Below are 25,833 nucleotides of genomic sequence, written 5' to 3'. Positions count from 1 at the left end.
TCAGACAGGAATAAACAATTGTTGCAGTTCTTCCATGCACTCTTTGAATGTTTGCCATTGCCTATCCACTGTCATCCCTTTAAGTAACATTCCCCAGTTGATCATAGCCAACTCACACCTCATTTTATTGTAGTTTCCTTTGTTAAGATTCAGGATCCTACTCTTGGAATCAACCACTTCACTCTCCATTTTGATGACAAATTCTATCATATTATGGTCGCTCATCCCCAAGGAGTCACGCATAACTAGGTTGCCAATGATTCCGTTCACATTACACAGTACCCAATCTCAGATGGCCTGTTCTTTAGTTGGCTCCTCAACATATTGATCCAGAAAACCATCCCGTATGCACTCCCAGAGGGCCCAGAGGGCAGCACGGTAGCATAGTGTTTAGCACAATTGTTTTACAACTCCAGGGTCCCAGGTTCGATTCCTGGCTTGGGTCACTGTCTGTGTGGAGTCTGCACGTTCTCCCAGTGTGTGTGTGGGTTTCCTCTGGGTGCTCCGGTTTCCTCCCACAGTCGAAAGATGGTCAGGTTAGGTGGATTGGCCATGCTAAATTGCCCTTAGTGTCCAAAATTGCCCTTAGTATTGGGTGGGGTTATTGGGAGGGTGAAGGTGTGGGCTTGGGTAGGGTGCTCTTTCCAAGAGCTGGTGCAGACTCGATGGGTCGAATGGCCTCCCTCTGCACTGTAAATTCTATGAAATACACTCCAGGAATTCCTCCTTTATGGTATTATGGCTAATTTGATTTTCCCAATCTATATGCAGACTTAAATCACCCATAATTACAGTTGTTCCTTTATCACATGCATCTCTAATTTCCTGCTTAATTCCATTCCCAACAATGTCACTGCAGTTCGGGGTCTATATATGACACCCACTAACGCCTTTTGTCCCTTGCTGTTTCTCAGCTGTAGCCATACAGATCCCGCATTGTCAGAGCTAATATCCTCCCTCACTATTGTGTTAGTTAATAATAATAATACTTTTTATTATTTATAATAATAATCTTTCTTGTCACAAGTAGGCTTACAGTTTCCTCCTTAACCAGCAATGCAACCCCACCGCATTTTCCTTTTTGTCCGTCTTTCCTAAATACTGAGTACCTCTGGACATTCAGTTCTCACCCTGGCCACCCTGCAGCCATGTCTCCGTAATCCTGATTATATCATACCCGTTCACATCTATTAGTGAGATGGCATTCCTCTTCCTGCGTGTTCACCTCAATGTCCTGGTCATCATGGCCTAAAGGCCTCCAGAGGCAGAGGCAAAGTTGATCAGGAAACAGTGAATCTGAGTGGGTTTGGAAGCAAGCAGTTAACTCAAGGCTTTATTTTAAAGGTTTGTTATATCATATAATTTTTCTCTATCCTTATCTTTTGTTACACTTGCAAAAAAAATCTATTAAGTTGACCTGGCATGGGTTCCATTTTGTAAATCCATGCTGACTGTTAATGTTAGTTTATACAAAATGCTTTGCTATCTTGTCCTTGATAATTAATACCATCATTTTACTGGTAGTGATGTCAGACTAATTTTCCTCGGCTATCTGGATACTCAGCAGATCTATTTTGAAATAAGAGCAACCATAGATTTGCTCTTTTCTAGTTCTCCAGTGCTACTTTTTTTTAGTGAATTTCGAATCACCTCTGTTTATGTTATTGCTGGCATATATGTACTTTTAAAAATGTTTTAACAGGCTTTAACTCTTTTGAGCTTTTCCTTAAAGTGTCCCACTATCATTTTTACCAAACAACTTGAAATACTGGAATATCTTTCCTTTATCTCTAATGTTAGCACAATGGAGGCTTTCTTCAATGTTGTTCATGTTTCCATCATGCAAATAATAAGCTGCAACCAAAGAAGTAAAATCATGTCTGACGATCAAAAAAATAATTTTCATCCTCTGCTTTATATCTTTCCATTTTACTGCCACAATGTCTCTATTTGGTTAAATATAACTTCATTTTGTGGGCGGCACTGTGACACAGTGGTTAGCACTACTGCCTCACGGCGCTGAGGACCCGGGTTCGATCCCAGCCCCGGGTCACTGTCTGTGGAGTTTGCACATTCTTCCGTGTCTGGGTGGGTTTCACTCCCACAAGCCAAGATGTGCAGGTTAGGTGGATTGGCAGCACTAATTTGCCTCTTAATTGGGAAAAAAAATAATTGGGTACTCTATATTTATTTTAAAAAATAAACTTCCTTTTGTGCCTTCCCTTAAATGCTGATTTATGGCACAGTCCCTTAGCATATCAAGAAATTTGTGACGATTGTTACTCTAAGCCATATTCCATTTTAATGGTGATTTGAAGTATCACGTTTATGGATGCTTTTCTATGTGAAATATTTGACCTATGTATGTGGTGAATTATCGTCAGTAGTTTCCTCTCGTTTGTCTCATTTTACTATATTTCGTAATCACAGTTTTTCTTTGATAGTCTGCCTTTCCTGTAGCTTTTATTCATTTTTCTTCGATAAATAAGGGCATATTGTAGCTGATGGAGCAGGCCAGAGGATGAGTATTCTGCTGCAAATTAATCATCATCTCCGTGGAGTAAGAAGCAACACTGCTGATTTGTTTGGATGGGTTCAATTCAAAACCACTAAGGGAAAAAATATTTTATTCATTCATGGCTGGACCTGCACTTATTGCCCAGTCCTAATTGTCCTTGAACTGAGTGTCTGGTTAGGCCATTTCAGAGGGCATATAAGAGTCAGCCACGTTGATGTGGGTTTGGAGACATATAGACCAGACCAGCTAAGGATGGCAGATTTCCTTCCTTAAAGGGACATTAGTGAACCAGATGGGTTTTTACGACAATTGATAATGGTTTTATGGTCATCAGTAGACTTTAAATTCCAGATTTTTATTTCAGCATCGGCCATGGTAGTATTTGAACCCGGGTTCCCAGAGCATCACCCTGGGTCTCGGGATTATTAGTCCAGTAACAATGCCACTGTACCACTGCCTCAATTAGTTGACTTAACTAGGAGCACATTCACTAGCCTAAATATCCATTCCCTTCTTTTTTTTAAAATCATTTTTTATTCGCCTTTTTCACATTTTCTCCCAAATTTACACCCAACAATAAACAATAATAAGTAACAAATGTAATGCCAATCCACATATCAATAACGACGGTCCCATCCTCCCACCAAACCCCAGACATTGGCCCGCATGTTAACATAAACAAATGACAAAAAGGAATCAGGAACACCCATAGTCCCTCTCCCCCCAATCCTCCCAGCCTCCCTAACCCCCTCTAGTGTTCGATGTGATCCAATTATTGAAAGTGCATAATAAATAACGCCCCCATCCTTCCCATCAGTTCAAATTTGACCTTTCGAAGCATCAAGAATTCTAGACGGTCACCCCGTCATGCCAGGGCACAGGGTGGAGAGGTTGGTCTCCACCCTAACAGGATCCGCCTTCGGGCGATCAACGAGGCGAAGGCTACAACATCTGCCTCCTCGCCTGTCTCCAACCCCGGCTGATCCGACACCCCGAATATATCTCCCAAGTCCAGTTTCACGTGCACCATTTTAAGAGATTACCCTAAACACCTCCTTCCAGTAATCCTCCAGCTTTGAACAGGACCAAAACATATGAATGTGGTTTGCACCCCCCACCCCCCCCCCCCCCTCCTGCAACGTTCTCACACATCTTCTACCCCCTCAAAGAGCTGGCTCATCCATGCCCTTGTAAAGTGCGCTCTATACACCACCTTCAGCTGTATCTGCCCCAACCTCGCACATGAGGTGGAGGTGTTCACCCTTCGGAGCACCTCACACCAGAACCCCTCCTCCATACTCTCTCCTAGCTCTTCCTCCCACTTTGCCTTGATCCCTTCTAGCGGCAGCTTCTCCTCCAAAATAGCCCCGTAAACCGCTGATACTACCCCCTTCTCCAGTCCCCCTGTCGTCAGCACCTCCTCCAGCAATGTGGAAGCCAGCTCTACTGGGAAGCTCTGTATCTCCTTTCTGGCAAAGTCTCAAACCTGCATGTATCTAAATATTTCTCCCTGCTCCAGCCCATACTTCGCTCCTAGCTCCTTCAATCGCGCAAAACGACCCCCAAGAAACAAATCTTTTAGTGTCCTAATTCCTTTCTCCTCCCATCTCCGAAAATTTCCATCTCACTTCCCTGGCTCAAATCTATGGTTCCCCTGAATCGGCATTTCCCTTGACCCTGCCCCCAACCCGAAGTGCTGTTGAAACTGCCTCCAAATTCTCAACAAAGCTATTACTACCGACTCCCTGAGTATCCCTCCGGGGCTGTCGGAATCCATTTCCTTCTTGACATGGTTGAGTGCATCCTAACTATGGGATGCTGTATAGCAATTCACCATGGCCTTTTTGGAAACCCATCCGAAACCTGCTCCCTCTCCCACATACAAGGACCAAAGGCTACTCACCCCTTTGGGAGCTGGCTGGTGATGTCACCACACCTCAGGCAAGGGGCAAGGTTGAGAAGGCCGGGCCTTCATGAATAACCACGGCCGGTACCAGAATTTAACCTGTGCTGTTGGTGTTGCTCTGCATCACAAACCAGTCGTACAATCAACTGAAGGGCAATGGGTGGATGGAATGCCATCACTACCAATCTCCCCACCTCTGAGTCGCACACCTTCCTACTTTGAACATATATCACTGTTGTTTTATCATCACTCGGTAAAATCTTGGAACTCCCTATCTAACAATACTGTGGGAGTAGCTTCATCATGTGGACTGCAGCAGTTCAGGAAGCTGGCTCACTGGTTGTTCTCAGGGCCTTGTGTTCAGTGTGATTATAGACTATCTGTTTCTGCCATTGACACATACTTAGAATATGCTGGTCCATTATAAACACATCCACAATGAATGCTTCCTATTCCTGCCTGGAGGAAGTTGTAGGGATAGAAGAATGGACCACGGGACATGATGGAGCTTATCTCTGACGTTTTTCCCCACATATGCTCCATGAAACAGCAGAGGAATAGCAGCGAATACCAGCCACAATGCTTTTGCATTCTGTATCTACTAACCATTATAATTTTTTTCTCTTCGCCATAAAGTTATGCCATTTCTGCACACCTCCAGATTTCCTTCCTTTTTTCTATTTGTGCCTGAATTCTTCCCGTACTTTTTATTCCCTTTTTCATCTGATGTACATCACAATGTCAACTTCCCCTGTAACTCCCTTCAAGATATCACCCACCCAAAGCTTGAAATGCGTGAGCTTCACACCCTGCATTTGATTAAGTGAAAATGGTAAAGGCATAAGATACAATTTGTTATTTAGCCATTCTGTTTCTCATTACAGATACGTCGAATACGCCGGAATGTTCAAGACGAGACAAAGTACATTGAGCTTATGGTTGTTAATGACCATTTTATGGTAAAGGCCACATTTAATCAGATTCAGGATTATTTAGCCTTTGATTCTTCGACATAATTTGCAGAATAAGGACTTGCATGAATATAACTTTCCTCAAGCAAAAGGGCATCTAGGGCAGAGTTGGACAGCAAACAGGGAGTGAAGGAGTTTAGGAATCAGACTGAAGGCTTAATTAAAGATGTTGGTTTTTAAATGTTTCAGAGTTGGTGAAGTCGTAACAAGGAATACTGAATCAGTAGAATTCCCAGGACGAGGGATGCAATAACGGAAACGTTGATTTTTGTTTCTGAAGCAGAGAAAGCAAGGAATATACAGTTACTTGGAGGAACGTGGAGTGCAAAGTGACTGCATGGTTCGAGAAAATACCCTGAGGAAAGTGGGAATGCAAACAATTTATTGTTCGGGCACCATAAGCCATAAAATAAGCATAAGAACAGTGAGGATGTAGAGTTTTCTGTGACTGAAGTTTGTAATGGATGATGGTAAGGAAATTGATAATTAAAAGATTAGAAAAACCTTTCCCTGACGTGGTGAGGGCACAGCTGAGAATGTCTGAGGACAGGAGCATAACCAGACAACGCTTAGACGTTAAAGGAAGGCAGTGTTGGAATTTTTAAAATGTGGATTTGAAAGCATAGCTTGAAATGAAACAAAGCACCATAGTTTCACATCAATTGGTTCTTGGGCATGTTACTGATAATTCATCAGTGCACTGTATTATGTTATGTTATGTTATTAACCCTGTGGGCTCCACCTATGGGCCATTGTGTGGCTTCACCAACAGGGGGATATGTTGGGGCATGTACGGGCTCCGCTCATGGCTCCACCCCTTTAGAGGAAGTATAAGAGCAGCTGACCTGCGGGGCCGCCTTCAGTATTGTACCGGTCGCAGGCAGGCACAGTTCTAAGCTGATTAAAACCACGGTTTACTTCTCCATGTGTCTTCGAGTGAATTGATGGTCGCATCAATTTAATCATCTTAAAATACTACTATGGAACCAGCCTTCAAACCTGACAGACTGGAACTCGATCCACAGGCCGCAGAGGCGAAATAAATGTTTTCACATTGGCTTCGATGCTTCAAGGCCTATCTCGCCGCGTCGTCTACGCCATCCGTCACTGATGAACAGAAGCTGAGCCTCCTCCACGCACGGGTGAACCATTGCATTTCTATCCAGCTCGACGAAGCCGCTTCCTATACAGAGGCTCTCGCACCACTCGAATGCCTCTACGTGCGGCCTGTGAACGAGGTCTACGCGCGACTCGTCTTCACCACTCGCCACCAGCGCCCTGGTGAGTCGCTAGATGATTACCTACGCGACCTCAAAGCACTCGTGCGCAAATGTAACTAACAGGCCGTTACGGCCACTCAGCACATGGAGCTCGCCATCCGAGACGTTTACGTGGCGGGGGTCCGATCGAACTATGTGAGACAGCGCCTGCTCGTAAAAGGGGCCCAGGACCTGGACAACACGGTAAAACTGGCTACCTCTCTGGAGGTCGCTTTTCAGAGCCTTACTGCGTTCCCGGCCGACCACGCGACCCCCTCGTGGGCCCCCCACCAGAGACTACCCCAAGCCTGTGCCGCACGGCCGCCCGCCCATCATGGGGGGCTACCCTGCTACTTTTGCGGCCAGTCCCAACACCCTCGACAGCACTGCCCGGCCCGCAATGCGAACTGCAGCAGCTGCAGGCAAAAAGGACACTTTGCCAAGGTCTGCCTGGCCAGGTCTAAGAACTCAAACTCACAGACCCGATTCACAGACTCACAGGCCCGCAGACCCCGCAAGGTGGCAGCATGTCTGCCGAATCCGCCTCCGCACAACACGTGCGACTCATGGGGACCGCCATCTTGGTCATCCTCCCACACGTGGCCGGCCACGTGCGATCCATGGGGGCCGCCATCTTGGACGCCACCTTCCTCACCGCCCGCCACGCTCGACCTACACGGACAGCCATCGCGGGGCCGTCCCAGTACCTCCGATCACGCCGCCGGCTACCCACGACTCAGCACTGTCACCCTGGACCAGTCGCGACCCAGGCACCTCCGGAGCTCCATGATGGCCGTCCGGGTTAACGGGTACGAGACACCTTGCCTTTTCGACTCCGGGAGCATAGAGAGCTTCATTCATCCGGACATGGTAAGACGCTGCTCGCTCCCAATATTCCCGACGCAACAAACCATTTCCCTCGCCTCTGGATCGCACTCGGTGCAAATCCAAGGGTGCACTACTGCAACCCGAGTGATACAGGGCGCTGAATACGCTAATTTTCAACTATATGTGCTTCCAGACCTCTGCGCTCCTCTCCTTTTGGGACTCAACGTCCAGTGCAACCTCAGGAGCTCTTAAGTTCGGGGCCCTGCCCCCACTCACCATATGCAGCCTCGTGACCCTAAAAATCGACCCCCGCCCCCTCTTCGCAAACCTCACCGCCGATTGCAAGCCAGTAGCCACCAGAAGCAGGCAGCATAGCATGCAGGACAGGTCGTTCGTTAGGTCCGAGGTCCAGCGTCTCTTGCGGGAGGGGGTCATAGAGGCCAGCAATAGCCCCTGGAGAGCTCAGGTGATGGTCGTCAAGACCGGGGAAAAGTTCCAGATGGTGGTTGATTACAGCCAGACCATTAACCGGTTTACGCAACTCGATGCGTACCCCCTTCCCCGGATTGCAGACATGGTAAATCAGATCGGCCACTACCCCGTGTTCTCTACGGTGGATCTGAAGTCTGCATACCACCAGCTCCCAATCCGCCTGGAGGACCGCCACTACAAGGCGTTTGAGGCAGATGGCCACCTTTTCCATTTCCTCCGGGTCCCCTTTGGCGTCACGAACGGGGTTTCGGTGTTCCAACGAGAGATGGACCGAATGGTGGACCAGTACGGGCTGCGGGCCACGTTTCCGTACTTGGATAATGTCACCATCTGCGGCCATGATCAGCAGGACCACAACGCCAACCTCCACCGATTTCTCCAAACCGCCCAAAAACTCAACCTCACCTACAACAAGGAGAAATGCGTTTTCCGCACAACCAGGCTAGCCATCCTCGGCTACGTCATGGAAAACGGAATCCTAGGGCCCGACCCTGACCGTATGCCCCCCCTCCTACAAGTCCCTCTCTCTCACTGTCCCAAGGCCCTGAAGAGGTGCCTTGGATTTTTCTCCTATTACGCCCAGTGGGTTCCCCAGTATGCGGAAAAAGCCCGCCCACAATTTAAGGCCACCCTCTTTCCACTGGCAGCCGAGGCCCGCCAGGCCTTCAACTGCATCAAGGCGGACATCGCTAAAGCCGCGATGCGCGCGGTGGACAAATCCGTCCCCTACCAGGTGGAGAGCGACGCCTCAGAGGTCGCTCTCGCCGCCACCCTCAACCAAGCAGGCAGACCGGTAGCGTTTTTATCACGCACCCTCACCACCGTTGAAATTCGACACCCCTCGGTCGAAAAAGAAGCCCAAGACATCGTGGAAGCCGTGCGGCACTGGAGGCACGACCTCGCTGGTAGGAGGTTTACCCTCGTCACTGACCAATGATCGGTTGCCTTCATGTTTGACAATATGCAGCGGGGCAAGATCAAGAATGATAAGATCTTGAGGTGGAGAATCGAACTCTCCACCTATAACTACGATATAGTATATCGTCCTGGGAAGCTCAATGAGCCCCCAGATGCCCTGTCCCACAGCACATGTGCCAGCGCGCAAGATGACCGACTACGGGCTATCCACAATGACCTCTGCCACCCGGGGGTCACCCGGCTCGCCCATTACATCAAGGCCCACAACCTGCCCTACTCCACCGAGGAGGTCAGAGCTATAACCAGAGACTGCCAAATCTGTGCGGAGTGTAAACCGCACTTCTATCAACCGGATAAGGCCCACCTGGTAAAGGCATCCCGGCCCTTTGAACGTCTCAGTATCGATTTCAAAGTGCCCCTCTGCTCCAATAACCGCAACACGTACTTCCTTAACATCATAGATGAGTTCTCCCGCTTCCCGTTTGCCATCCCCTGCCCCGATATGACCACCCCCACTGTCATTACAGCCCTGCATAGTGTCTTCACCCTGTTTGGTTTCCTCAGTTATATCCACAGCGACAGGGACTCGTCGTTCATGAGCGACGAACTGCGTCAGTACCTGCTCAGTAAGGGCATCGCCTCGAGCAGGACTACCAGTTATAACCCCAGGGGAAACGGGCAGGTGGAGAGGGAAAATGCAACGGTCTGGAAGACCATCCTATTGACCCTGCGGTCCAGGAATCTTCCAGTTTCTCACTGGCAGGAGGTCCTCCCCGATGCGCTCCACTCTATTAGGTCCCTCCTTTGCACGGCTAGAAACCAGACTCTTCATGACCTTTTGTTTGTTTTCCATAGGGGAGCTACCTCAGGGGCCTCACTTCTGCCCTGGCTGATGACACCGGGTCCAGTCCTCCTCCAAAAACACGTTCGGAGCCATAAGACCGACCCCCTGGTAGAGAGGGTCCAGCTCTTGCACTCCAACCCACACTATGCGTACGTCGAACACCCCGATGACCGGCAAGATACCGTCGCCCTCTGGGACCTGGCGCCCTCAGGCTCCACCACCGCTACCACTACTGCATCACCCACGCTATGTCCCGCCCAACCTCCCATGTTCAGCGCCCCCACCCCTATATGGTTCCCGCGCTCCTCGGTCCACAGGAATGAAGCTCCGTAGGAGCGGCTCCCGGAGTCCACGCCTGTGCCCGCTCCGGACCCACTTCCACAGCCACCCAAAGCGGCTGCAACACCAGTGCTTCGGCGGTCGCAACGTACAATCCGGGCACTGGACCTACTGAATCTATGAGCCCGTCACCCCCGCAGGACTTCATTTTTTAAACAGGGGGTGAATGTGGTGAATGTATAATTACTGATAATTCACCAGTGCACTGTATTATGTTATGTTATTAACCCTGTGGGCTCCACCTATGGGCCATTGTGTATCTTCATCCACAGGGGGATATGTTGGGGCATGTACGGGCTCCGCCCATGGCTCCACCCCTTTAGAGGAAGTATAAGAGCAGCTGACCTGCGAGGCCACCTTCAGTATTATACCGGTCGCAGGCAGGCACAGTTCTTTTTAAAAACTTTTTTTTTTATTCTCCTCCATTTTCACATTTTCTCCCACATTTACATCCATCAACAATAAACAATAATCAGCAAGATATGTCAGTCCCCATAATAACAACAACGATCCCATCTACCCACCAACCCCCAAACCTCAACCCGCATGTTTACATAAACAAATGACAAAAATAAATCAGGGATTACCCGTAGTCACCCTTAATCTTACACAGCTCCCACCCCCCAGGTCTCCAGCTCCTCCCGTCCACTGCCTCTTGTAAAACTCTTCCCCTACCCTCGGTTCCTTCCCCCCCAACTTTCCACCCCGGCTAGACCACTCGGACCCTGTTCTGTCAGGCTCCGATGGCCGCAGCCCCTCCCCCCACCTCACTCCCGTTTACTGGCCGGCACACACCGGCCAGCGTGGAGGCCCCCTCCCGGGTCCCTTTCCCACTTGCCCGGCCCCAGGAAAGCCCAAAGATCCCCTTTTAGCACACAAACCCCGCCTATCCACCTACACCCCAAAGAACTCTCATTTCGAGTGAAAGTCCCGTCCCTTCCCTTGTCCAAATATATACCACCTTAGCTCCTTTAATCTCGACACCCGTGCGCAGTGATACAAAAAAGAAGAAAATCCAGTCATGAGGTTACATCGGCACATGGTCATTCCTCAATTTGTCAGTTCTGCCACAGTCCTTCTGCTTTCGCAAACTCCTCCGCTGCTTCCGCCGTTCCAAAATACAAGTCCCTGAGCTTGTAAGTCACCCTCAGCTTTGCTGGATATACAATGCCGCACCGCACCTTGCTAATGTACAGTGCCCTCTTCACCCGGTTGAAGGCAGCCCGCCTCCTTGCCAGCTCCACCGTAAAGTCCTGGTATACACGTATACCAGCTCCAGCCCACTGCACCACCCGCTTCTGCTTGGCCCAGCTCAGGACCTTCTCCTTCACCCTGTACCTACGGAAGCACAGAGTCACTGCCCTTGGCGGCTCACTCGCCTTTGGTACAGGCCTCCACGACCGATGAGCCCGATCCAGTTCATATCGGGAGGGGTCCTCCCCCATCCCCAATAGTTTTGCCAGCATCGCGGCAAAATACTCAGTCGGCTTCGGTCCTTCAACTCCTTCGGGCAGCCCCACAATCCTCAAGTTCTGTCGCCTGGATCTATTTTCTAGGTCTTCCATTTTTCCTCGCAGATCCTTGTTAGTATCCATCACCTTCCGCATCTCTTTCCCCATCGAGGCAAGTTGATCACCGTGCTGCAATAACGTCTCCTCCACTCCCTTCAGCGCCTCCCCTTGCTCTCGCACCTCCGCCACTGCGCTCGCCACCTCCATCCTCACCGGGGAAACCGCCTCCTCCACCAGCACACTCAAAACCTCCCTCATCTCCTTCCTCACCGTCTCCATGCATTTCGCAATCTGCGCCAACTGCTTTTCAAATTCCGCAGCCATCACCTTGGTTATTTCTTCAGCCGTAAGCAGTGCGGCCTTCCCTGGTGCTCCAGCCTCCATTTTTCCTGGTGACCCCGCGGTGACCTTTCCACTCCCCAACGGACCTCCAGCTGGTTTTTTTTCGGCCTTTTTTTTGCTCACCCTCGACATTTTTCTTTGGGTTATTTTTCCCTCCTGTGTCTTCTCAGTGCCTCCTCTGTGCCTTCTCCCTGCTTCTGCCGCCTCCGTGGACCCTGGGACCGGGCTTAAAGCCCCGAAATTGCCGTTCCCGAGCGGGGGCTCTCCATTGTGCGGCCGCATCCCGCCCGCCGTCACCGGAAGTCCGCAGGCACAGTTCTAAGCTGATTAAATCCACGGTTTACTTCTCCACGTGTCTTCGAGTGAATTGATGGTCGCATCAAGACTTATTGCCCGATCGGTGTCTACCATCAACCCATTGCCACTTTCAGGGTTGCCTATCGATGGACGGCTAAAGTGCCGCCTTGTTTCAGGCAGTAGACCCTGTTTAACATGTAGATTAAGATAATGGTTTGCAGAGCAACCACGTTACCAATTTAGGGCAGTACTGTTTGGAATTTCACGGGTGATAGAATTCAATAAGGCCTGGAAAGGTAAGTTTTAAATTATTTTTGTGAGACCAGGAAGAGCAGCGGCATTCCTTCAGGACTCCCCAAAAGCAATTTTGGCAGCTGTTGCCTTGGGAAATGCTCTCCTGGACTCACTTGTTGCTGACCTGGTAGTTCCTGGGTTACCCAGTTTGACCTGGCCTGAATGCAGCAAACTGTGTTGGACCACCCATTTGACATTGCCAGGACTTCGCTTGCAGTGGGCAGGCTGCCTTGCACTCTGCTAAGTGGTCATCCTAAAGTTAAAATTGACCCCATACTTGAGGACGAATTAGGAGTGGAACTATCAGTGGATAGATTTCGACCATGAATAAGAGACAGTGGAACAAAATGGAATACTGTAGTCCATTCCATTGAAGAGGCAGACAGGTCAAACAGGCCTGGGAAGAACAGCAAGCTGTTATTGTACTCACAGAAGATGTCATCATAGTTTATTCATGAGACAGATGCATTTTCACACAGTACCAGTAAAGGCAATGAACCCTTTATCTCTTGTTTTTGGGGATTGCAACAATATCTGTAATTATTTCATCTGATACATGTCTTCAAACACATTCAATGTGGTGAAACTATTTTTATTATTTCACTGCAAAAGGATCCCTTACAGAATCTAAAACCTTCAATATGAAATGTAATAATAATCGCTTATTGTCACACGTAGGCTTCAATGAAGTTACTGTAAAAAGCCCTTAGTCGCCACGTTCCGGCACCTGTTCAGGGAGACCTGTACAGGAATTGAACCCGCGCTGCCGCCTTGTTCTGCATACAAGCCAAGCCACACTGTGCTAAATCAGCCCCAACGGATATATTACTTGGGATCTCAAAGATCAGGAGACCATTTGGTCTATTGTACCTGTGGTAGCTCTTTGAAAGAGCTATACAGTTCGCCCACTCCACTTCTCTTTCCCCACATCTCAGAAATAATTCCTTTTCATGATAATATATCCCATTTCTTTGGGGATTTTTCAGTTGTCTTTGCAAGGGGGGGGACTGGGAGTTCTAGATTTTCCTATTCAGTAGGCTCTCAGCATATTACAGAATGGTGGTGCATCTAATGAGATGAGGTGTACTGGAATCAAGGTGCCTGTATGTTGAGGGAAGTGAAGCCAGAAAGAAAGGGCTAGATTTCTCAATGCCCTAGCTGCATGTTTCTTGGCTGTGCAACATTTGCTGGCAACGGGATTCGGATTCTATCTTCCCTCCAGCTGTCAATGGGTTTCCCATTGAAACCACCCCACGCCGCTGCGAATCCCACTGGTGGGGGTGAGCTGCCGGCAGGAAAGCTGCATCCTGACGACTGGAGAATTCCGGCCAGAATCTTTTTTTAAAAAAATTGAATTTGTTCTCTGGCACAGGGAACTGAGATGGGCACTGGCACCAAACCCAGCTCTGGCTGGCAGTGGGACCCAGGGCAGGATATTGCTAGTGGCAGCCAAATAAGAGGCAACCCAGTCTCAACGGCTGCTCATCCAATCAAAGGGCCAGCAGTTCCACTACTCGAGGTGACCGTTGCTGAGTCTGCATGACCAGGGAGAGGGCACCTCAATGGAGCGGCCTCTTCGGAGAGAGTAGATTTGGTTTAGAGAACCCGGGGAGGATTAGGGTTAACATTGGGTGGCCATTGCCTCCAGGGATCCTCTACATGGGTCATGGAGTCCCCATCAAGGAGGCCCCCCTGATCCCAACTCAAACCCAGCTTTCTCCCCACATAGCAGCGGACCCTTCCAATGTGGGCAAAATGTTGTGATTAACAACTGGAAACATTTTCTCATTTAATGTTCCAATAACTGCTATGATATTTGAAAAAGAGAGGCTGTAGTCCCTCTCTGGTAAGAGTGTATGCTTGTGATGCAATTGGAAAAAAAGGTAACCATGAAGGTTGGATCTTGGAGTAGAGATAAATGAAGATAGGGCTCCCTGCATCCCAAAATAAATATCAGGAGCGAGCCCAGCTTTCCATGGCCAGCTTTCTCTGCTTTAAATTTCTAGCCAACAGGATTTTAATTATTATGAGGAGGGACATGTGCTGCTTTCCAGGAGCAAGTTCTATCTTGTAGAGCTGCCAGCCAAATTGAAGGCCTGTAGCTCTGGAGTACCGTTGTATGCCACTGGGAGCGGTGGTCAATGTCGGTGCTGCAGCTGGACAAGAAGAAGAAATTAACTATGGACCTGAATCTGCAAAGGTCTCAGACAGGCGTTAGTGAGGCTAATGAAGGGTATGGGGGGCCTGTTGGGGATACCATGGTTGGATGTAGGAGGGCTAACTGTTTACAATGGCATGAAGAACTCAGAAAAAAGATTCCTCCCCCTTTGACTGGCCACAAATGCACAGGATCAAACCTGCTGGGCTACACGATGGGCACAGGCCTCCGTCACCATCCATTAAACCTGAGTGGCAGTGTGATGAATCCTTAAAGTGGTCAATAATTGGCCACAGAAGAGCCTCATTTGGTCATGGGTGGTCGCCCCCCCCAACACCTCCCCATATCCTCAAAATCGTGGCGGGAGCAGACGAGCCATTGGTGTCCTATCTTACGGATCTACCTATCTGCTTTCCATTCTGCAGGAGGCCTGAAAAATCCAATTGTAGGTTACTGTAGGTACTTTAGTGATTTTAAAGGAACTAATTGACCCGAGCTGGCTACGTAGTGCACAGGGATATTGGTAAGGATTCAGGTAAAGGTGACTCGGTTTAATCCACACCACCAAAACTGTCATGATCAGGCTGTAGCGGTTCCACAGAAGTGTACCATTTTGGTCAGAACCATGCACATAGAACTCAGGTTTGTTAATTGCTTCTGCTGTCTGAGGATCAGAGGCTAAATACTTGAGAAAATGAGCTGAATTCTGGCCAAGGGGATTCAGAGCTTTGAAAGGTTTGTAGCTGAGATTAGTGTCATATATGCGGAGTGGTTTGTGCACAAATCTGAGATCTATCTTTGTTTAACTTATATATCGACCATGATTTGTCCGCTGATTCATGTTTCATTTATGTTCATTTTGGTTTGATTGCTAAAGTAGAAGTTATAAAAGTTAGCCTTCGCCTCTCTGATTGCCCGGCGACGGACATTATTGAACTGGAGGTCGGCAGCACCGCCAGGCGTCGCGGCGTGGTTGGGGGATTTGCATGAATTTCCTAGGTTGGAGAAGATAAAGTTCACCCGTAGGGGTCGGAGGAGGGAGGAGGGGTTTTGTGTGCGATGGGGATGTTTCTGCCTGTGTTTGAGGAATTGTTTGTCTCCGGGGCGAAGAAGGTGGTGGGGATTTAGGGTTTAAAAGGGGGAAAAATGAACAAAGTGTATGTACCATGTTTATTTTGAGGTGTCACGTGTTGATGTGGTTGACCATGTTTGGAATAAAATACCGATTTTAAAAGTTATAAAAGTGAAATCTTATTTTCTTGTTGGGATTGTTCGGTAAATTCATTTTTTTTTTGGATTTGTTGGCATCCATGGGGTATCATAACAGTGTGGAGATTTCTGCAGCAGTGCAAGTTCCTGAATTAAGGCCCTTTCCAGTAATTGCTGATCTACCTTTTTGGAATTGTCTTGATTTCTTTATGTTACACCAGGCGAGGCTGTTGGTGCCAATTACTCAGGGATATATGTTTACGCAGTAAATATTTTTACATTTCATTCTTGTAACTAATGGCGATTCTGTGTAAAAATGTGTAGAGCAACTATTTTGACTCTTGGATAATATAAAAAAATAGAATTGCTTGGCCTGATGTGGCAAATTTCTGTACAGTACTGTATTGTTTTACAGTAATTGCAGATTTGGATTATGCAGATTAACATTTCCCCCCCCTTTTTTTATAGTTTAAAAAGCACCGTTTATCAGTGGGCCTCACAAACAACTTTGCAAAATCAATTGTGAACATTGCGGATATGGTAAGTGCTGGTTACCGTTCTGTCTGCTCTCACAAAATGCACGAGGAGGGAGTCAGAGCTGAGATTGAATCATAGAATGGTTAAAGCACAGAAGGAGGCCATTGGACCTGTGTTGGGCCTGTGAAAGAGCAATTCACATAGTCCCACTCCCCTGACTTTTTCCTCTGGTCCTGCAATTTATTTCCTTTTCAAATAACAATCCAATTCCCTTATGAAAGCCGCAATCGATACTGTATCCACCACATTCTAAGGCAGTGTATTCCAACTCCTAACCACTCGCTGCATGGAACCATTTTTCCTCATGTCGTCATTGCTTCATTTGCCAATTACCTTAAATCTGTGTCCTCTGGTTCTCCATCCTTCTACCAAAGGGAATAGTTTCTCCCCATCTACTTGACCAGACCCCTCATGATTTTGAATACTTCTAGAAAATCTTTATCTTCTATTCTCCAAGGAAAACTGTACAACCTCTGATCTTTAAATAACTAACGTTCCTCTTCATTCCTGAAAATATTCTTGTGAACCTTTTCGGCACATTCTCCAGTACCTTCACATCCTGGGCACAATACTCCAGTTGCGGCCAAACCAGTTTTTTACGCAAGTTTGAGATAACTTCCTTGCTTTTGTATTATGCTCCTTTTGATGAATGTTATATGCTTTATTAACCGCACTCTCAACCTATCCTGCCATCTTCAATGGTTTAGTCAATTATGCAACCAAATCTTTCTGCTCTGACACCGCTTTTTAGCTGGCTGTTTAGCGGGCTGTTTAGCACAGGGCTAAATCTCTGGCTTTGAAAGCAGACCAAGGCAGGCCAGCAGCACTGTTCAATTCCCATAACAGCCTCCCCGAACAGGCGCCGGAATGTGGTGACTAGGGGCTTTTCACAGTAACTTCATTGAAGCCTACTTGTGACAATAAGTGATTTTCATTTCATTTCATTTCATTTTAGAATTGCACTCTTTGTTTTATAATATCTCCCTGTGCTCTTCCTACTGAAATGAGCCTCTTGACACCTCTCGGCATTAAATTTCATCTGCCACTTGTCCATGCATTCCAACAACCTGCCTATGTTGTTTTAAAATTCTACACTGCTATGAAGGGATGGGTGCAAATCCCACCACAGCAGCTGGTGGAATTTGAACTCAATAAATCTGGAGTAACAAAGCTGATATTCATAATGACCATGATAACTATCATTGATTGTTGTATAAACCATTTGATTCAATAATGCCCTTTAGGGAAGGAAATCCGTCGTTCCTCCCTGGCTAGGCTTTTATGTGACTCTGCAGCATTGTGGTTAACAGCCCGCTGAAATTGCCTCTGGCAAGCCATTGAGTTGCTTGTGGTAGCTGAGGCGGGCAGACGATGTAGAAGGCAGCTACGACAGCTGAGGCTGGAGGCTGGCGCACATCCTGAAATTCCGGCCATCCATCGGGCTGAGGAGGAACCCAGAAGGGAAGGCCAGTGACAGCCCAAGGTGTGCAGATGTCATAGATCATTTGATGAGCTGACAGACAGTGTGCGCCGCAAAAGACTGCGTCTCAGCAGAGCGACAGTGAGGCACCTCATGCCATGTCCTCGAGAACATGGCACCCCGTGGACTTGGAGATTACTCGCTCTTGGTGGCTGTGAAGGCCACCGCAGCCCTTCAATACCCCTGGGTCAATCCAGGGCTCAAACGGGGACTAGTTTGGCATATCCCAATCTTCCGCCCACAGGAACATCCGGGAGTGGCGGATGCACTGCATGCCCGGGTAGCAGACTAATCACCTTAGACGTGGACCAGGCTCACCAAGATGCCGGGCTGCAGGATTTGCTGGAGGCAACACGTCCAGGGGGCAATCGATGGCACGCTGTTGCCCTCCAAGTGCCCTATATTAACAAGAAGGGGTTCCACTCCCTCAGTGTTAAGACGGTGTGCGACCACCACCTCAGAACCATGCACGTGTGCCCACTACCCAGGGAGCGTGCATGACAGCTACATCGTGGGGCACTTGGAGATTTTGGTGTCTTTGTGGACCACCCCAGGATGCCGGGTTGGCTTGTGGGAGTCGAGGAATATTCGCTGAGGTCATGACGCCAATGCGGAGGCCTGAGACCGCGGTGGAGACCCGATACAAAGAGGCCCACGTTGCCACCCGTGTTGTCATTGAACGGTGCATCGGGCTGCTGAAAATGCGGTTCCAATGCCTTGACCGCTGTGATGATATCCTGCAGTACGCCTACCAGAGTACCAGAGGGTCTCCTACTTTGTGGTGGTCCGCTGTGCCCTCCACAATCTGGCACAGCAGCGGAGCGTCATGCTGTACAAGGAGGAGCAAGAGGAGGCCTTGTCTGAGACGGAGGATAAGATGGCTCATGAGGGACTGGAGGATGTGCCTGAGGAGGAACCGGAGGATGGAGGACAGGCGGCGGCAAGGGTCCAAAATGCCAGGAGGACCAGGGAGGGAGGCCCTTATCGACTCCAGATTCTCCTAGGATGAAACTGTGTCCATCAGCTCAATGCCTCCCCCTTTCCCTCTTCCCCCCCCCATTCCCCTCCACCTCCAATCACCCCGCCTTCCCCCTCATCACCCCTCCCCCCACATTCCCCATACCCTCCTTATCACACTTATCAGACCACTCCCTCCCCGAACCACCCTTTTCCCCCCTCTAAGGGTCTGTGTAACATCACTCCAGGGTGATGGGTCTGTAATGGCACTGTCAATGGGTCACCATATAAGGCAGGAGAGTGATCATAACTCGCTGTGAGTGAAACTCTGGTGCTCCTCAGTTTCTGCTAAAGTCTGACTCCTGTCTTTCTGCTGACAGCGAGCTCATACCCATCCTCTGAATGGAGTCTGCGTCGGGGGCTTTTGATCTTGGACCACTGTGCCAAGGGGCAGGAGTGTGGGGGAAGTGGTGGGCAACAGGAGCAGGGGTACGGACAGGCCTACTGTGAAGATTAAAGCCCCCCAGTGCCAACTCTCTGCTCTTGACTCTTCCTCATCTTCTGTGGTCTACTGCTACGTCTAGGTGTGTCCCCAGGATGCACATCAGAGGTGTAGGCAGCCTGCTTCTTTCCGTACCCTGTGGCCTTTGATGCCCTTGGTGGACGTTCTCTGCAGGGCCTGGACCGGAGTCCCCGGCTGACTTACCGGTGTGACTGGCGTCGTCGTTACACCCTGTCCTTCCCGCTGCCCTTGGGATGGGCCGGTGGCAGGAGGGGGGATTCAGAAGAAATGGAGACCGTCGTAGTCTCCTTGGTGGCAAGCCCCATTGAGCTCCTTCACTTCCACCTCCCTAACGGTGCATGTATGCCCCTGGGGGACTCAATGGCATGGAGGGGCGGCTGAGTGAGCTTCAGAGGCCTCTGAGTCATCTGGCGCTGCCAGACCTGTAGACTCCCCATTGTTTGCACCATGGTGTCGACGCCCTCAGCGATGCTCCTCAGTGACTAGACCATGCTCTGCAGTGCCCTGGCAATATCTACCTGTGTCTGGGACATGTCCCTCAGTGACTGGGACATGATGTTGAGGCCCTCAGCTATTGTCACAGACTGAGCCATGCCTTGGACACCACCACTTAAGACGCGGATGTCGTGCTCCACGTTTTCCACTGCGTTACTTCTCCGCGCCAGCCATGGCGGAGCCCTACAGGGGCCTGCGCGCAAGGAAGAAGTGCCCCCACGGCACAGGCCAATCCGCAAATCGATGGGCCCCAATCGCGGGCCAGGCCACCGTGGGGGGGCCCCCCCGGGTCGGATCCCTCCCCTCCCCCGAGGACCGCCCCAGTTGACTTACCTGCCGGGTCCCGCCATGTGGGACCATACGTAACCCACGACGGCGGGACTGGGCAAAAACGGATGGCCACTCAGCCCATTGGGGCCGTAGAATTGCCGGGGTGGGGGTGGGGGGGGCGCTGCCAATGGCTCGCGACCGGCGTGGCGTGATCCCCTCCCCCGCCCAAAAAATGCCGCCGGAAAATATGGCAGGGGGCGGTGGGGCTGGATTCGGGCCGCCCCCCGGAGATTCACCGACCTGGCGGGTGGTTGTTGAATCCCGCATAGAATCTCTACAGTGCAGAAGGTGGTTATTCGGGCCATCAGGTTTGCACCAACCCTCTGAAAGACAAGTGCACCAAGCCCACTCGCCAACCTTTTCCCCATAACCTCAACTTTGGTCTTTGGACACTAAGGGGCAATTTAGCATGGCCAATCCACCTAACCTGCACATCTTTGGATGTGTGAGGAACTGGAACACATGGAGGAAACCCATGTTGAGAATACCCCATGGGGAGAACATGCAAACTCCACACAGACAGTGACCTAAGGCCGGAGTTGGACCCAGGTCCCTGGCGCTGCAAAGTAGCAGTGCTAATCACTGTGCCACCGTGCTATCCCTTAACCCATCTGTTCTGGCTTTCCATACTTAATAATTAAGTTTGTCCCAAACTAACGCTTCCAAAGGCTTCCCCATCACCAAAGTTAAACTGACTAGACTGACCTGCAGTTGCTAGGCTTGTCGTTAAGCCCTTTTCTGAACAAGTGTTGCAATTTACCAGTCATCATGCACAACCCAATTCTGAGGGAAATTATGACCAGACAGCCTATCAAATACATTTTCCTTATCAACTTTAAATTCTTCAAGTGCCTGTACTTCCTCTTTCACAATACATTTCTTTCTTGGCAAAGACAGATGTCCTCATCGTAATGCATCCCTAATCATCTCCATTTCTCTTATTACTATCCTTTCACTATTTGTATGCCTATTGAAGACCATTGGATTCCCTTTTACATTAACCTCTTCTCATTCTCTTACTACATTTTCAATTACCCTCTGAATCTTCTATATTTAGCCTGCTTCTCAATTGTATTATCCACCTGACGGTATTATCCACACTTTTTCTGCTTCATCTTAATCTCTATTTCATCATCCAGGGAGCACTACTTTTGCACTCCATGGGAATGTACCTTGACTGTACTTGAACTCTCTCTTCTTTAAAGATAGTTTATTGTTCAGTTAAAGTTGTGCCTGTTAATATTTGATTCCAATTGATCTGGGTCAGATCCATTCTTATTCCATTGGAGTTGGCTTTCCCCTGATTAATTATTAGTACTCTGCATTGTTCCTAGTCCTTTTCTGTAGCCAACTTAAAACCTTACAATATAATGATCACTGTCCCCTAAATGTTCCCCGACTGACATTTGATCCTCATTCCCAAGAACCAGACACAGAAAAGCCTCCTTTCTCATTGGACTGGAAACATACATAAAAACTCTCCTGAACACCTGCCTGCCAATTTCCTACCTTGCTCCCTCTTTCTACTTTTATTGTTGGTACCCCTATGGACCACAACCACTGGTTGTTCACTCTCACTCCTCTGTGATAAGTGATTATCTTGGATTCACATCCGCGGCCGCAGAAACGCCTAGCTATTTTCCGAACTATCGGATCCCCAATCACTTCCAGTCTTTTCTTTGTACAGTTCAGCCCAAGATGATGCATTGGGCTTGACTCTGGCTGCACTGTCCAGGTGAACTATCACTTTCATCATTATTCCGAACTGAATACCGGTTGGAGAGTGAGATGGTCATGAACTTCTTCATTACCTGTCTATTTCTTCTTGGCGTTCACCCTTTTCCCCTATCCTTGCATACTCTTAAACTGCAGGGTGACCGCAGCTTTAAACTTACTACCTCTCAATTTTACAGATGTGTTGCAGTGACACCATCTGCTGCTCAAGCTCCGAACTTCAGGGCTCAATCTGCTGCAGCTGATGACACTTAGGGCACATATGGTTATTCAGGCCACATGGAATGCCCTGTAGTTCCCACATGGAACAGAGTGTGCACTCCAGAAGTCAAAGCTATCTTGCCTATCTCAGCTGGTGCATCTTTATTTTTTAAGTACTAAGTTTCATTATCTAATAGGGCAGTGATAAGCAACCTAGGCCAGTGAGTGGGCTGCATGAGTGTCCCTACTTCATCCCCAAAAATTGAAATCTCAGTGATGGGTAACCATGGGGGGGGGGGGGGGTTGGGCAGCAATGCGGCCCATTTGGGTTCTGAGTGGGGCCCATGAGCCATTTTGTTGACCGTTGCCCACATGCAGGTTTGCCACATTCCACAGATTTCCATATCTGAGTAGGCTTTTTCCTACCGTTATGACTGAAGTAATACGTATGTAAAGCAAAGGCGCGTGAATTGAGGTGCATGCTGATTGCACACGACATTAATTGTGAGAGTTGTGCACTCCCTCTGCTTCCAAAGTGTAAATATTTGTTTTGTTTTTACTATTTGAAGTTGATGACAGTTCTATTAATATATAAATGATTAAGCACTTTCTATAATTGTTATGGAATATTCCACATGTATTAAATGTATTCAATCTTACTCATAGGGTGTTGGTTAGTCAACAAGCCTGATTTCAATTTTTTGGGATGAAGGAGGGACACTCATGTAGTCCACTCACTGGCCTAGGTTGCTTAGCACTGCTCTATTAGATAATGAAACTTAGTACTTAAAAAATAAAGATGCACCAGCTACTCATGATACGATACTCACAGTGGCACAGTAGCACAGTGGTTGGCACTGTTGCTTCACAGTACCAGGGACCTGGGTTCGATTCCCTGCTTGGTTCACTGTCTGTGCGGAGTCTGCATGTTCTTCTCGTGTCTGTGTGGGTTTCCTCCGGCTGCACCGGTTTCCTCCCACAAGTCCTGAAAGACGTGCTTGTTAGGTGACTGGACATTCTGAATTCTCCCTCAGTGTATCCAAACAGGCGCCGGAATGTGGCGACTAGGGATTTTCACAGTAAATTAATTGCAGTGTTACAAAGAACAAATAACAATACAGGAACAGGCCTTTCGGCCCTCCAAGCCTGTACCGGTCATGATACCAACCTTTGCCAAAACCCTCAGCACTTCCTTGTGCCATATCCCTCTATACCCATCCTATCCATGTGTTTGTCAAGATATCTTTTGAAAGCAGTTAATGTATCTGCTTCCACAACCTCCCCTGGCAACACGTTCCAGGCGCTCACCACCCTCTGTGTAAAAAACCCGTCTCGCACATCTCCTCTAAACTTTGTCCCATGGACCTTAAACCTATACCCCCTGGTGACTGACCCCTCCACCCAGGGAAAGAGTGCTGACTCATCCACTCTATCCATGCCTCTCATAATCTTGTACACGTCTATCAGGTCACCCCTCAACCTCCGTCTTCCTAATGAAAATAGTCTGAGTCTATTCAGCCTCTCCACATAGCTAACACCCTCCAGACCAGGCAACATTCTGGTAAACCTCCTCTGCATCCTCTCCAAAGCCTACACATCCTTCTGGTAGTGTGGCGACTAGAATTGTGCGCAATATTCCAAGTGCGGTTTACCAATGTTCTATACAATTGTAGCATGACTTGCCAGTTTTTATACTCGATGCCACGTCCAATGATGGGAAGCATTCCGTATGCTTTCTTGACTACCTTGTCCACTTGTGTTGCCATCTTCAAAGGTCTGTGGACCTGCACACCCAGATCTCTCTGACTTTCTATATTCCTAAGAGTTTTACCATTTACGATATATTTCCCCTCTATGTTAAACTTACCAAAATGCATTACCTCACATTTGTCCGGATTAAATTCCATTTGCTATTTCTCTCCCCAAATCTCCAACCTATCTATATTCTACTATGTCTTCTGACAATCCTCAACACAATCTGCCACTCCACCAACCTTGGTGTGATCTGCAAAGTTAGTGAGGCACAACCTCCCCTTCACAAAACCATGCTGTCTATCGCTTATGAGTCCATTTGTTTCCAAATGGGTATAAATCCTGTCCCTGAGAATTCTCTCCAATAATTTACCTATTCCCGACGTGAGGCTCACTGGCCTATAGTTTCCAGGATTATTCCTGCTACCTTTCTTTTTTTTTTACTTTCTGAACATGGTTAGTTCAGTTTTTTTTTAAATTAAATATTTTATTGAAAATTTTTGGTCAACCAACACAGTACATTGTGCATCCTTTACACAATATTATAACAACACAAATAACAATGACCTATTTTATAAACAAAAAATGAATAAATAATAAATAACAAAAATGAAAACTAGCCCTAATTGGCAACTGCCTTGTCACAAGTAACACTCTCCAAAAATATAATTTAACAGTCCAATATATAATTATCTGTAGCAACGACCTATACATACTATACAGTATATATTAACAACCCTGAGAGTCCTTCTGGTTCCTCCTCCCCCCCCCCCCCCCCAACCCCCGATCCTGGGCTGCTGCTGCTGCCTTCTTTTTCCCATTCCGTCTATCTTTCTGCGAGGTATTCGACGAACGGTTGCCACCGCCTGGTGAACCCTTGAGCCGACCCCCTTAGGACGAACTTAATCCGCTCTAGCTTTATAAACCCCGCCATGTCATTTATCCAGGTCTCCACCCCCGGGGGCTTGGCTTCTTTCCACATTAGCAATATCCTGCGCCGGGCTACTAGGGACGCAAAGGCCAAAACATCGGCCTCTCTCGCCTCCTGCACTCCCGGCTCTTGTGCAACCCCAAATATAGCCAACCCCCAGCTTGGTTCGACCCGGACTCCTACTACTTTTGAAAGCACCTTTGTCACCCCCATCCAAAACCCCTGTAGTGCCGGGCATGACCAAAACATATGGGTATGATTCGCTGGGCTTCTCGAGCACCTCGCACACCTATCCTCCACCCCAAAAAATTTACTGAGCCGTGCTCCAGTCATATGTGCCCTGTGTAATACCTTAAACTGAATCAGGCTTAGCCTGGCACACGAGGACGACGAGTTTACCCTGCTTAGGGCATCTGCCCACAGCCCCTCCTCGATCTCCTCCCCCAGCTCTTCTTCCCATTTCCCTTTTAGTTCATCTACCATAGTCTCCCCTTCGTCCCTCATTTCCCTATATATATCTGACACCTTACCATCCCCCACCCATGTCTTTGAGATCACTCTGTCCTGCACCTGTTGTGTCGGGAGCTGCGGGAATTCCCTCACCTGTTGCCTCGCAAAAGCCCTCAGTTGCATATACCTGAATGCATTCCCTTGGGGCAACCCATATTTCTCGGTCAGCGCTCCCAGACTCGCGAACTTCCCATCCACAAACAGATCTTTCAGTTGCGTTATTCCTGCTCTTTTCCACATTCCATATCCCCCATCCATTCCCCCCGGGGCAAACCTATGGTTGTTTCTTATCGGGGACCCCCCCAAGGCTCCAGTCTTTCCCCTATGCCGTCTCCACTGTCCCCAAATCTTCAGTGTAGCCACCACCACCGGGCTTGTGGTGTAGTTCCTCGGTGAGAACGGCAATGGGGCTGTCACCATAGCCTGTAGGCTAGTCCCCCTACAGGACGCCCTCTCTAATCTCTTCCACGCCGCTCCCTCCTCCTCTCCCATCCACT

At 48.6% G+C, this 25,833-nt stretch overlaps 1 protein-coding gene across 10 annotated transcripts in view; it reads left to right on the top strand.

Moving 5' to 3' along the window:
• The window catches only part of adam22 (ADAM metallopeptidase domain 22), a 588,297-nt gene that overhangs the window by 245,579 nt on the left and 316,885 nt on the right, over positions 1 to 25,833 (top strand). For all 10 annotated transcript variants that reach the window (XM_072508619.1, XM_072508628.1, XM_072508623.1 and 7 more), the window contains exons 9-10: positions 5,309 to 5,383; positions 16,355 to 16,426. In XM_072508619.1, coding sequence (XP_072364720.1) covers positions 5,309 to 5,383; positions 16,355 to 16,426 — 147 coding nt within the window. The remainder of the gene's footprint in view (positions 1 to 5,308; positions 5,384 to 16,354; positions 16,427 to 25,833) is intronic.

This window comes from Scyliorhinus torazame, chromosome 6 (assembly GCF_047496885.1).
Source record: "Scyliorhinus torazame isolate Kashiwa2021f chromosome 6, sScyTor2.1, whole genome shotgun sequence".
NCBI lineage: Eukaryota > Metazoa > Chordata > Chondrichthyes > Carcharhiniformes > Scyliorhinidae > Scyliorhinus > Scyliorhinus torazame.
This window is presented reverse-complemented; position numbering and strand designations above follow the sequence as displayed.